Raw genomic sequence first — 13,606 nt, forward strand, 5'->3', positions numbered from 1 at the left:
TACAACTATCAAAGCGGCTAACCAGGTCTAGGATATACATGGTACTATAATCGCATTGGAGAAGTCAGGGCTCACTGGAAAGACGGAGATGTAAAGACGACCTCTAAACAGGAGCTTTGAGGTATATCGATTGCTGCAGTACGGCATGGTGTGTGAACTACACGTATAAAAGTTTACATTGTAGATACGAAACCAAGTCAGGCCTAGCTCGTGTTCTGCTAGACCCTGGAGCAGTGGATTGATACGGAGATTTCCATAATACAAGAGAGTTCGAAGCCGTGGAGATAGGAACGGGACACATGCCATCTTCGTATCAAGCGGATCATTCTCATCGCATATCACATCAAGTCAAAATCTGACGAGGTGCAGGTAGCGCCTGACCGTGAAGTACCAAGACATGTTTTTCAACATCCTCAAGTACATTCCAGTACATCTCCAATCCAGCGTTCTGCCCCGTCTTCCATGCAACCTGCGTGTACCCACATACCCAGCCCACTCAAGCCATGACAAGATCGTAAGCCGCCTTGCCGCTCATGAGCACCATGGCATAGTGCGCAATCATCCACAGCGCGCCATAGTACCTCCCCTTGCCACCATCCTCGCCACTCCTGGTGTAACCCACCGCGTAAACCACGCGATTCACACTCCACACCGCGCCCAATACCGCCGCCGCAACAGGATATCTCAGTCCGCTGATGAGCATGGCGCCGAGGGCGGTGACGTGGTTCTCGTTGAAGTTCTGGTGCGCGCGCTGCGCCGAGTTGAAGGCCAGCATTGCGGCTTTGGATTGCGGCGACGCGGTTTGCACTTGTTCGTACGAGGCGTATTCGTAGGGGTAGGGGATCTTGGCTGCTTTGCGGAAGCCGCCGACGCGGCCGCCGTGCCAGGCGCCGACGAAGAAGGTGGAGACGCAGGCGGCGAGGACGAGACTGTGTGTGTGTGAATTAGTTTGTGGGTGGGCTTTGGTGAGGGGTCGTGGAAGGGAATGCATTGAGGTTTCTGCCGTTGCATTTGAACGTACCCGTACTCGCTGGGAATCTGGATAATCGCCATTTTGATTGTTGATGTAGTAATCGAGCCGAGGGAAGTCGTGTTGTTGTGTCGTCTTCAGTTGCGAGATGCGTGGAAGATATTCCGTAGAAGCGCCGTCCGCCTATGTTTTATACTTGTGTCGACGTCTTCCTGTATGTTGTCTAGCGTGATACTGTGTTCTCTTGACTTGGGCAGACGCAATGTGTCTCCAGTTGTTTGCGACGCGGACGAGTTTCAGCGGAAGATAATCCGCAATCGGCGCAATTTCTCGCCGACGGCGTCCCGCAGGTGCTACCAGTATGCGACAACATGGCTGCCTGCATTGCTGAGTCGTACTGCTGATATCTTGTCGAGGGTACAGTCGTGGTTAGAGAGCGGGAAGAAGGATGTGATCAGCCATGGACGAACATGCACGGATGCGCTGCCTGGGTGAGGTAGAAGGTGAAGGCTGATTTGGCGGGTGAGCATGTGTAGTTCATCAGCACGCCTGACCTCGTCAACTGATCCTCGCCATGCGCATGAGTTGTTGCCCACCGGCCGCATGTGGGTATACGAGGACTTGTGGACGTCAGAAATTGGGCTTGTAGAGAACTTGACATTGGTAGAATACCATTGATTGATACACTGGGGAGCTGGCGGATATATATCGTGGGGTGGAGATTACTAAACTACAAAGTGCTCCCTTCCGTCATCCCGCCCCGCATAAGGCGACTTTACATTGATTGCAATCGTCAAAGGGAGATCGCGCAAGGGATACCTGGCTTGCTAGTACCTAGTCTGGGCTTGCTCCGTTAAATCATGGTGATAGATTATGCTGCCCACACATTCTCCGCAACCTAGTGTAGGCACGTCGCTAGAACGTTTAGATCTTTGCTTCACGAAGTATGTATATATGACACCATGTTAGATACTTGAGCGCTGAACTACACACATTGACACACATAATGAAGAAGCAAGGTATCTTATGTATGTATGTTTGGCGTTCGGCTAGTCTATATTGCCGAGCCGTAGGCGGACATCTCTCACTGAGCCTAAAGAAAGTTTTCAAATACCGAATTGCCCTCTGTATGTAGTGCAGAGGCCATCGAGACGCGAACGGGCTGGTGTATTTCGAATCATCAACATGCACTCTAGCGTCCGTCTTAATCGTCGTGTACAGTCCAGTGGTCGTCATGCAACCCTGTAGATGAGACTTGTGTGAACCAAAGTTTTGGTGTATAAAGACTGTACCAATCATCATGCAAATGAACCCGTCTGCTTATCTCCAAACATCTTCTCTCTTGGGCCTGGGAAATTCACAATAGCATGACCCCAAATCTGGGGCGCATGTGCTTGGAAGACGTGAAAACAGGCAGTATAAGGACAGCAGATCAAGAAACTGGGTATATAGATTCATCGCTCATTCATTTCTGTGTGCGGTCATCAATTTCGTGTACAGCCATTCCGGCCACTCAGCACCCATTCGCGGTGACAGCCCTAACAGCCACGCTATCAATCCTTTTTTTGTAGACGGTCATCTGGTGTTTCAGCAAATCACCGTATACAACCTTCCTCAACATCTCGTCGTCCACCGTTACTGCCTCGATATCTTCCTCACTTCTGCTTCCGACTCGCTGTCTCAACACTACCAATCGCCCCGCAGGTGACAATGTACACTGCGGTATTGGCCATGCAGGCAAGGAAGAAGAAGTCGAGTTTGTAGTGTTCGTTTGTAGTGAAGACTTGGAAGGCCTGCTAAGGCGCGGGGCAAAACCATACTTCGATTTCGGTTTCGGCGGGGAAGACCGCGAAGGGTCTAGAAGGCTGGGTTTAGACATCGATGCAACGGTCGAAGCAAGGTTAGAAGCCGCGACAGGTGCTGGACTGGCATAGAGCTTCAGCAAGCTTTTCAGCACGCTCTTGTCCGCTCGCGGTATCGGGTCGCCTTCGTTGATGAAGGCATAGAAGAGACTTTTACGATGTCGCTTGTCATCAGGCTTCTTCAAAGGATGCAGACTGACTGGTGGCGCACCGAACGTGACACAGTGCACGCGCTTGAAGAAGCTGGTCAGGTAATTAAGCTCAGAATTGATCTTTGTGCTCATCATGTGTCCGTAAAGCAGTGCCGCGACTGCTCCGCCCGCGGAGTGTCCGGTGATGAGTAGACTGCAGTTTGAACGCGCGGGGTTTTCTTGGAGCAAGACCTTCAACCGTTCTGCCACGGGCTTGATCATCTTCTTGGCCACGTAGAGAAAGCCAGCGTGGCACAGGTTTGACGGGTCGTCAAGAAACTTCTCCGGGCTGTGGGGTGCCGAGTTGTAGTTGACAGCCCAGTCCATAAAGGTCTGGCTTCCGCGAATAGCGAAGACGATAGTATTCAGTTCTTCCACAGGGATGGACTTGAGTACCATGGCTTTTGTGCCGCTACGCCAATCAGCAGGAATGAAAGTCTCCATTTCGGGATTCTTCTTCGTGCCTGGCGGCGTGTATGCCTTCTCCGAGTAGGTTGCGGCCAAGCAAAGTAGAGGATACGTTGGTAGATATACCTTGAAAGGCGGCAGATGTGGTGGTAATCGGGAGTTGGAGTATAGCCACACTTTGGAGAAATGATTCGACCCTTTATCGCTACTAGAGTGGGACTGCACTTCGTGTTGGCGTCGGCGTCTTGGTTCACCAAGAGGAGGGCTCGTTCTCTGAGCCTCTTCTTGCTGCTGCTCGCTGAACTCCATCATGAGGTCTTGTTCTTTGCCGCTGAAGTGATCGTCATCAATGCTGGTGATGACTGCGTCGAACTTCGAACTAATCATATCGTATAGCGCAGCTCCGCGACACAACGTTTGCATGCTCTTTGTAGCGACAGCTGCGGTGGGCCGCTCAATGCAGTTGGTCGTCAGTTTCGTGACACTCTTTCCAGCCGTATCGCGAAGATTCAGGTAGGATTTGGCGGCCATTCGGTCGAGACTATTCCATTGTTGTTCGAAAGGGCCTTGACCGCGGGGTTCTTGGGGTGGCGGAGAAGCAAAGCGGATCGTTGATTGACTAGCGTATGGCTGAACAGGCTGCGGTGGCGGAGAGCCATATCGGTAACTGTCTTCTGGAAAGGACCCAGGCATCTGGCGATAAATGGAGTGCTGAGGCGGACTCGCGGCATAGCCATAGAGGGTCGGGGGAGGCCTCGTTGCTGCTGCACGCTGAGGAGAGGTCGCCTGGACCGGAGGCGCGTAATCTTGCAAGTACATGTCTGCCACTGAAGCCGAAACGCGTGGTTTCCTAGAAGAGGAGCGCGGCTTCGCAGTCTTGGACGAAGAGTGCGAGGACTTCTTCCTGCTCTTCCTCTCGACTTCGGTCGCCGCCATGTCGTCGCCCTAGTCTGTATACGGCTCTGCAAGAAAGTGAAAGAAAAAGTATAGGCAGTGTCGTAATGGCGGGGAAGTCGTGGGATCTGTTCAACGCGGTAATCGTCGTCGATGTCCTGTCCGCGACGTATGCCAAGTTTCAGTCATAGCCGCTGCGTGCTCCTGCGTTACGCTAATGAGGGTTGCATGACGGGCGTAGATCTTTGAAGCTCGATTCCAGATTGTGTTGCTTTTGTTGGGGAGCTCAAAGACGTCTGACAAACGAGGGGACACGTCAAAGGCCGAAGGAGTGAAAGGCTCTGAAGTCAGAATGGGCGCGGCCGGCTGTTAAGGGCGGGTCGATGCAGGCGCAAGGAAGCCGCGGTATAGCCACCGCGCTAGGCCCATCACTGGCTGGATACACAACGCTAGATGACAAGCAGGTGCGATTGGCTGCGTAGGATCTTGGCGCGTATTGGAGCGGTGGACATGTAGCCCTTCGCTGTCGGTGCATGTAGACCTCGTGACCATCTGTAAACGTCGCGAAAGCCGAAATTGCGACCCTGTAGCGGTCTGCAGGAACAGAAGACGGGATTGCTATTTCTGATGTTCCAGCGCACATCCATCCCCACACCCTCGATCAACGGCTAACTTGCCACCACAGCGATCGGACGCCATCCTTGCCATTCGCCGGGGCTTTGGAGTCCCGTTGCATCACCCGCAACTCGTCACACAATTAGAGTTTAGACTTTGTTCTGACAGGAACTACACCGTCCATGTGCGCGTGTGGAACATGGTGCTACAGCTTCTACACTCAGCTATCTATCGTGCGCGCCAATGAAGTCGTCGTGTTCCTCTTCTGGCGTACCGAGTAACCCTCTTTCTTCACTCTCTTCGTCGTCATCACTCTCCTGCCTAAGACCTCCTCTCCCCCCCACCCCTGCACCACCTTCTTCGCGCTCTTCATCAACACCGTTCATTACGTACCACACGTCTTTTTTGGTAAGCAAGCCTTTCAGCATACCTCGGTCCGTAAACAAAACATAGCGTAGCCCAAGCTTTTGGAACATGGACACTGTAAGCTGGAAGCTGGCTCTAGCGTTGAGTGTGATGGGTGTTTGATCCATCCAAGGCCGAAGGTCCAGTGATGTTGCAGGATCAGAGAGCGGTTGGTGAGAAAAGTATGCTTCTGTTTCGGCGGCCAAGGTACGGGGAGGCGTCAAGGCAAGTTGGAGTGCGTACTGCAATTCGGTCCTGGATATGTAACCGAGGAGAAGTGCATCGCGGCTATTGTCTATGATAGGAAAGCCACGAAATCTGTGTTGAGATAGAAGCTGGCGCAGCGATCCGATAGTATGGCCAGTCGCAGTAATCGCAGTCAAGTCTTCGATGCGCGTCATTACATAACCTGCGCCAACATCTGGGATGCTGGAACCGTTATCTTCGCGGTTGTCAAGAAAAGGATAGCCTTTGAAGTGTATCCAGGACTCATAGATACCACGTGGGGAGATTGCGTCGCCAATCCATTTACTTATCATGACCGCAATCATGATAGGCAGGACATAGGTGAGCGCTCCGGTAAGTTCGAACATGATGACTACAATTGAAACTGTCATACGTGTCGTTCCGGCAAGTGCGGATGCAGCACCGACGATAGCGTACGTGCCTGGGGTTACACAGGCTACGTCTGGTTCGCACGATTTGAAAACGAAAAGCGTTGGCCAGGCCGCCTGAACAACTTCGACAGAAAGTCCCACAGCACGGCCAAAGAGTCCTCCGATGGCCATAGAAGGGAGGATAATTCCAGCAGGTATCTGCAGGCCGAAAGTGAAGCCCGAAAGTATTATGCCCAGTCCTGAGGAGATGAGTAAGAGTGCAATGACTCCTGTGTTTGCTTTGCCAGATTTACATAGGCCCAGCGTATCCTCGGCGAGGTCGGCGCATTCGGCAAATAAGATGTGTACGAGTTCGGACGCTTGAGCGCGCATGAATTTGATGGGGAAGTTGATGAGTGCTGTGACGAAAGATACGATGACAACCTCTGTCACGGGACCTTTGAGATACTGTCGGTTCTTGCGCCACTCAGCAACGCCCATGTTGAGCTTGATGAAGAAGCCCCCAAAGAGCCCGCCCAAGATTCCAAGGAATGCGAAAGGGACCAACTCGAAGTCATGCCATCCGCTATGATACGTGACTTGGTACAACACGAGTTTTCCGGTGTGGAATGGATTGCAAGCCTGCAGGGTGACAGCAGCGACCATGGCGCAGACAAAGCTGCTCCACATAGTTTTATCCGGGAAGTAATATGAGAGTTGCTCAAGACTGAATAACACGCCACCAATGGGCGCACCGAAAGCGACCGAGATACCCGCTGCAGCCGCTGCGGAGAACACTTCTCGTTTCCGTGCTATTCTCCTGTCAGTACTTGGAGACCAGAGAATGGGGAACCACGCTGACCTTCATTGCCGTTCACATTACCAAAGAGTTTCATGAAAAGGTTTGCAGAGCAGCATGCGACGTGTACCAGCGGACCCTCCTTGCCTAGCCACAAGCCTGACGCGACTGCGAGGCACAAGCCAACCGTTTTTGTGACCAGTGTCCATCCGCCCAGAAAGTGTCGGATAACGAAGCCGCCCAGGACCGTCTTGATCTCGGGTATGCCACTATGCTTCGCGTACGGCGAGAACTCGCGCACCAGAAGACTGGCGCATGCTGCAAAGAGCACAGAGAAGAGCACGAAAAAGACGTACTCGACAACATAGCGCCCTCCCACACTCCCAATACCCATGGCAGCGCCCCAGGAGTTCCAGTCATGACAGGCCTGCTCTTCCTCGATCCCCCAACAGCAGAAGCTCTTGTTCAGGTAGAAGCGACCGTCTCCATCAACATTGTGGCAGTATCCCGTCTTGAGGTCCGCAAGCCAGTCACTAGCCACATCGATGAAGGCTGCGATGCCGCCGCTCAGTATACCAGCAGCGACCAGGATGATCCAGACCTGGCTTGCGTCTGCCAACTGCTTGAGGTGGCCAAGTACGCCGCTGGCGCCGGTGTAGAGATAGCGTAGCCTCTGTCGTTCTTTGGCGTATTCGAAGATCCAGTCGATTGCGGTAAGGTCGTCGTAGCCGACTCGTCGCCCGGGCCCTTCGACATACCAGTCCAGGCCGTTTGCATCTTTGGTGTCTTGGAGGTGTTCGCCTGCGTTGCCAGGCGTGTCGAGATAGTTGAGTATAAGCTCGGTGGAGCCGTTCGGGCGGTGCGATCGTGGCTGGGGCGAAGCGCGGTTGCTAGCTGATCCGAGAGGTGAGGCGAGGTATCGCGAGAAGCCGAAGGAGGATGCAGGCGGCTTGGGCCTGCGCTTGAAAGACAGCCTGGAGATGCGCGTTAGTATGGAGGTATACCAAGGGCGCTGTGTGCGCATACTGCTCAGGTAGGTCGCGTTCTAGTGGATCGTCCGCCAGCAGCGCCTCTTCATCGCTGTCGTCGTCCTCCACGACCGGCTGCTTCCCGTTGAATGTGCGCCTCGACGATGCTTCAGCCTGTCCATGGGACGACGGATTTGACGACGAGCTGGACATGCCCTCGACATATGCTCTTGTGTAGGCTGGGGCGCATTGCTCAAGCAACCATTACGTGCAGTGGAGGGATGTCGTCCCATTGCGGTATTTGGTGAGGCGTGGCTGGCGCTTGATCGCACACATGCCAAGGCCATTCAATCACATGCCAAACGAGCCCAGGCATCACCACCCGGCCACGTTCTCCACATCATGTCGTCGTAGAAATGCAACAACTTTACGTGTATCATTTCATTTACAGGTGAGCTTTGCATTCCCTCTACTCCTGGTTGAAATCGACAACTGCCCGGCCAGCAATCTCTCCCCGCTTCAGCTTCTGCACCGCTTCGTTGAACTTGCTCAGCGGATACACAGTGTAGATGGGCTTCAACAGTCCTCGCTTCGCAAAATCGAGCGTCTTGTCGACGTCGGCCATGCTGCTCACGAGCGTACCCTGTACACTCTGTTTCCTGAAGCACATCTGGTTCGGGTCCACGTCAATGTGCTGAGTACCAGCCGGCGGCAACCCAATGCACATGACCTTTCCGCCTACACGGTTGCCCAGATAGGATATCGAGGACGGGTAGGTCTGCACGGCGGTGACGAAGACGCCATGGGCACCGATGCCGTCACACAACCTGACCACTTCCTCGCCTACGTTGTCGGTCTTCTTGAAATCGATAAAGTGCTCTGCGCCTCCAGTTTCCATACAGAGCTTTTGCTTATCATCGCCAGTATCAATGGCTATGGCGCGCAGACCCATGGCTTTCGCGAGCTGTACACCTTGTAGACCGACGCCGCCGCCTGCACCAGGGAACACGGCCCAATCTCCGGGCCGCAACTGTGACTCCTTGATTGATGTGTAGATTGTCGAAGCAGAGCACATGATAGGTCCAGCTATGTAGTCGTTTACACCATCTGGGACGAGGGTTGTGTAACGTTCGGGCGAAACGATGTACTGCTTGTATGAGCCGTCGATCATCAGTCCAGTCAAGACTGCCTTTGCACAGTAGCATTCGTTGCCGTTGCGACAAAGCTCGCATGTGCCGCAAGTGTCTTGGATTGGCTGGAAACGTCAGCGTATGTTCTTCTGGAAAGGCTCTCCCTTCGCATCGCTTCCTCCTCGATGCATGGGGACATGATACACGGCCTGCTCACCTTATATCCAGCTCGCATTCCCGGCTTCAAGTTCTTGACCTGGTCTCCGACTTTGACGATGACACCGCTGCCTTCGTGGCCCGCGCACCGGACTCCTAAATCTGACATCTTGGGGAGAGCCCAGTCGTTGAGCATGAAGTGAAGATCGCTGTGGCAGATACCGGTCGCATTGAGCTTGATGAGTACGTCCGTGGGCCCTGGGAGCGTTGTCAACACCCGTCGATTCCCTGAACAGTGCTCGACACATACCACATTCTGGGACTGGAACATCCTGCACCTCAACGTGGAAATCTGGACCCTCGTTGACCACGACGCCAGCTTTGCATGTTTTCGGTATGTCAAAGGTTTGGATTTTTTCTTCTGTCATGTTGAGAGATTGGTAGTTGAGGAGGTTGGTACAAAGTCGATTAGTATGAAGGTGAACAGATCAAAACGGTGACAGCCCAACAACTAGAGAATGGTCTATACATGAACCCCTCAACATCATCCTACCCCTCATTTCATGAAATCGCACAGACTGTCCGCGCCGCAAGCTTCTCCAATGACGGAGTAGCGATTCACCTTGCGATTCCGCACAAGCCAATGGAATGCTAGCTAGACAACCTCGGTCTTGAACCTATGCCCAGTAAAATATGGGTCATCATCAACGCGACTCAGTAGGCTCGAATCGTCTCTCACATGAGGGAAGGCGGGGGTTTCCGCGTTGAAGGAGCGAAGTGGGCGGTTGTCGGAGCCGTGTACGTGTAGGCGCTTGGCCTTCCCCATACATGAGGCGCGTGTGGTGCGGGGTGATGTACGTGGGGTTGTCAGGCAAGTTAAGGTGGCGTGAGACCCATGTACATCGACTTCAGACTCGACTTCGGGCAAGCTTGCAACAACTGAGTTGTTTGACACGCAAGTCAATATGTATTGTCACGATGCAGCCTTTTCCACGCCAATGATACGAGGAGTTGCAAATCCGACGTTCTCAAGTGGCAAGAGATGGACGCATCAAACCATGTGCTGCTAGACGATGTTTCGGGATCGAAGGTCGTTAGCAGATTAGAATTCCACATAGTTCTATTTGCTGTCAGGCCCATGGATGATAGCATACCCGGTCGATCAGACGAGTTGGCGCGTCTAGCAGATTCCATGCATTACGCGATCTAGTATGGCGTGGCATCAGATGGCCTCGTCGGTGATGCGGTTGCTGCTCGACGGCTTACTCAAGGTCGGTGTCTGGCCTCGTCCAGCGCACCAAGCCGCCGATTTCCGCCATAGCTTCTTCTCGTCGTGACTTCGCGTCCACGAATGACAAGGCGAGTATTACCGTCATGGTAGCGGTTCCGAAAGCGGGGTCTAGAGGGCCCACATGCCGATCGAGGTCGTCATGGCATTGCGCGTGGCGGCGACAGAGATGCTGGCCTTTGACGAGAGCGTCTGATGGAGCGCGCCGAGGTGCACCAATGAGACGTGGTGCGACGAGCAGCACCGAGAAGTGCGGCTGCGTGCTTGGGTGAAGTCACGATAGTGGGGCGGAGCTTCTCGTGATGCTAGGCAGGATGGAGCTAACAGATGCGGGGGGCAAGCCAGGAAGGTGCTGGCCAGATTGGTCGTGCTTATGAATGCCCCGCTACTTATACACCCAGAGCAACCCGGCAGCGGCGAGCGCAGTTTGTTTCCCTCAAGCAGTCTCTTCCACCACACACGACACCACACCCCATCATGTCCCAAAGCGAGTGTCCCGTCAAGAAGACGCCCAACGTCGCTGGCGCCGGCACCCGGAACGCAGACTGGTGGCCCAACGAGCTCAGGACCAACATCCTCCGCCAGCACGACCCCAGACAGAACCCTCTCGGCGCCGACTTCAACTACGCCGACGAGTTCAAGAAGCTCGACTACGATGCGCTCAAGAAGGACCTCAATGCCCTCATGACCGACTCGCAGGACTGGTGGCCCGCCGACTTTGGCCACTATGGCGGTCTTTTGTACGTGCACCCCCCAATTGGCCCTAGCTACTTCCTCTAACATGCCCGTAGCATCCGTATGGCATGGCACTCGGCTGGTACCTACCGCGTCACCGACGGCCGTGGTGGCGGCGGTGAGGGACAGCAGCGCTTTGCTCCCCTCAACGCATGGCCCGACAACGTCTCCCTCGACAAGGCCCGCCGCCTGCTCTGGCCCATCAAGCAGAAGTACGGCAACAGGATCTCCTGGGCCGACTTGATGCTGCTGACTGGCAACGTCGCGCTCGAGTCCATGGGCTGCCCAACCTTTGGTTTCGCCGGTGGCCGCGCCGACACGTTCCAGTCGGACGAGTCCGTCTACTGGGGTGGCGAGACCGAGTGGCTCGGCAGCGACGTCCGCTACGCTGATGGTGCCAAGGGTGTCAAGGGCCAGGGCATCATGGACGGCGACCAGCACAAGGTCGACAAGGACGAGACCCACACATCGAGGGATCTCGAGAAGCCTTTGGCCGCCGCACACATGGGTCTCATCTACGTGAACCCAGAAGGTAAGCACACCCAGCCGGCATTCTGCTCCTTCCAACCTAACGCGCTCAGGTCCCGAGGGTGTTCCCGACCCCGTTGCCGCCGCTCACGACATCCGCACGACTTTCGGCCGCATGGCCATGAACGACGAGGAGACCGCGGCCCTCATCATCGGAGGCCACTCCTTCGGAAAGACACACGGGGCTGCTCCCACCGAGAACACCGGCCCAGACCCGAACTCTGAGGATCTTTCTACACAAGGATTTGGGTGGATGAACAAGCACGGCCGCGGTAACGGTCCCGACACCATCACGAGTGGTCTGGAGGTTACCTGGACCGGCACACCCACCAAGTGGAGCAACAAGTACCTCGAGTACCTCTACAAGTACGAGTGGGAGCTGGAGAAGAGCCCTGCTGGCGCGAACCAGTGGGTCGCTAAGACCGAGGACAAGATCATTCCCGACGCCTACGACCAAGGCAAGAAGCACAAGCCGAGGATGTTGACTACCGATTTGTCCATGCGCATGGACCCTGCCTACGAGAAGATCACGCGTCGCTGGCTGGACCATCCCGAGGAGCTACACGACGCCTTTGTTCGCGCCTGGTTCAAGCTCCTCCACCGTGACATGGGTCCCCGCTCCAGGTGGTTGGGCCCGGAGATTCCTAAAGAGGTGCTCATCTGGGAGGACCCCGTTCCCCAGCCAGAGGGCGAGATCATCGGCGAGTCCGAAATCTCAACGCTGAAGAAGCAAATCCTTGACGCTGGCATTGAGCCTGCTAAGCTCATCCGCACTGCTTGGGCTTCAGCAGCTTCTTTCCGTGGCAGCGACAAGCGTGGAGGTGCCAACGGTGCCCGTATCCGCCTTGCTCCCCAGAAGGATTGGGAGGTCAACAACCCCAAGGAGCTTGCCGAGGTTCTCAAGGCCCTCGAAGGCATCCAATCCAAGTTCAACGGTGGCAGCAAGAAGGTTTCTCTGGCTGACTTGATCGTCTTGGCTGGTACCGCTGCCGTCGAGAAGGCTGCCGGTGTATCCGTTCCCTTTACCCCCGGCCGCACCGACGCTTCGCAGGAGCAGACTGACGTTCAGTCTTTCGAGCACCTTGAGCCCGTCACTGACGGTTTCCGTAACTTTGGCAAGGGTACCGAGCGTGTCCGCACCGAGCAACTCGACGTCGACAAGGCTCATCTTCTCCGCCTTACTGCCCCCGAGATGGTTGTCCTCACCGGTGGTATGCGCGCGCTGAACGCCAACTGGGACGGCTCATCTCACGGCGTCTTCACCAAGCGTCCTGGCCAACTCACCAACGACTTCTTCGTCAACCTCCTCGACAACAACACCGAGTGGAAGGCAACTGATGCAAGTAAGGAGCTGTACGAGGGCGTTGACCGCAAGTCCGGCCAGAAGAAGTGGACCGCCACTCGCCACGACCTTGTCTTCGGTGCGCATCCCGAGCTTCGCGCCGTCGCCGAGACATACGCCTCACCCGACAACGCGGACAAGTTTGTCAAGGAGTTTGTTGCCGGATGGGAGAAGATTATGAACAACGACCGATACGATGTCAAGAACAAGTCGGTGAGTGCACAATCGAGTGGAGCAAACAGGCCGCGTCTGTGAGAAGAATCACATACAGTCACGGTCGCGTTTTCGTTCCCCTGTTTCCGCGCGTGTAACCTACCTTCTACTTTTCCTGAGTGGGTAGCATGGTGGTTGGGTTGTGTTACACTCGCTGACGTTTTCTTCACTAGACTTGAGTCTTGTCATTGTTTTTACATGAAGAAACCTTTGCCATGAGATATGAGATACCTAGGTAGTACCGCTGTGTCGCAACACACAGAAGGAATAAGACTATGATACAATGCACATTTACATCAAGAATGGATTTACGTGCTAATTGGAAGTGATTTTGCCGCCTTGATATTGGCTCTGGGTTGTGGTCTCACTGTCAAACACAAGATATTCATCGGAACAAACACGTACAGCAAACAAACACATTGATTTATTTGTCGACGCAAGATGAGGTTGTCGAGGTGGAAAGAGGAGAGAGAATGCTACATAAAACGCCAGCGCGCCCAAGCGCA

At 54.5% G+C, this 13,606-nt stretch overlaps 5 protein-coding genes across 5 annotated transcripts; 1 reads left to right on the forward strand and 4 right to left on the reverse strand.

Annotated features, from left to right (window-relative positions):
* Positions 1 to 496: 496 nt before the first annotated feature.
* J4E84_008191 (uncharacterized protein) lies at positions 497 to 1,053 on the reverse strand (the record flags this gene model as incomplete). Its single annotated transcript, XM_049390768.1, has 2 exons — positions 497 to 929; positions 1,022 to 1,053. The coding sequence occupies 2 exons, from the start codon at positions 1,051 to 1,053 to the stop codon at positions 497 to 499; spliced, it is 465 nt and encodes a 154-aa protein (XP_049241475.1).
* A 1,430-nt stretch (positions 1,054 to 2,483) lies between these two features.
* J4E84_008192 (uncharacterized protein) lies at positions 2,484 to 4,367 on the reverse strand (the record flags this gene model as incomplete). Its single annotated transcript, XM_049390769.1, has 1 exon — positions 2,484 to 4,367. One exon carries the CDS (start codon positions 4,365 to 4,367, stop codon positions 2,484 to 2,486), a length of 1,884 nt encoding a protein of 627 aa, XP_049241476.1.
* A 797-nt stretch (positions 4,368 to 5,164) lies between these two features.
* Positions 5,165 to 7,764, reverse strand: J4E84_008193 (uncharacterized protein; the record flags this gene model as incomplete). Its single annotated transcript, XM_049390770.1, has 2 exons — positions 5,165 to 6,753; positions 6,804 to 7,764. The coding sequence occupies 2 exons, from the start codon at positions 7,762 to 7,764 to the stop codon at positions 5,165 to 5,167; spliced, it is 2,550 nt and encodes an 849-aa protein (XP_049241477.1).
* A 413-nt stretch (positions 7,765 to 8,177) lies between these two features.
* On the reverse strand, positions 8,178 to 9,422 carry J4E84_008194 (uncharacterized protein; the record flags this gene model as incomplete). The annotated part of the gene is made up of 3 exons (XM_049390771.1): positions 8,178 to 8,963; positions 9,056 to 9,252; positions 9,305 to 9,422. 3 exons carry the CDS (start codon positions 9,420 to 9,422, stop codon positions 8,178 to 8,180), a joined length of 1,101 nt encoding a protein of 366 aa, XP_049241478.1.
* Positions 9,423 to 10,759: 1,337 nt separating this feature from the next.
* Positions 10,760 to 13,142, forward strand: J4E84_008195 (uncharacterized protein; the record flags this gene model as incomplete). The annotated part of the gene is made up of 3 exons (XM_049390772.1): positions 10,760 to 11,022; positions 11,074 to 11,549; positions 11,599 to 13,142. 3 exons carry the CDS (start codon positions 10,760 to 10,762, stop codon positions 13,140 to 13,142), a joined length of 2,283 nt encoding a protein of 760 aa, XP_049241479.1.
* Between the last annotated feature and the right edge of the window lie 464 nt (positions 13,143 to 13,606).

This window comes from Alternaria hordeiaustralica (assembly GCF_023758085.1).
Source record: "Alternaria hordeiaustralica strain BMP 2776 chromosome Unknown scaffold_20, whole genome shotgun sequence".
In the NCBI taxonomy this organism is placed as follows: domain Eukaryota; kingdom Fungi; phylum Ascomycota; class Dothideomycetes; order Pleosporales; family Pleosporaceae; genus Alternaria; species Alternaria hordeiaustralica.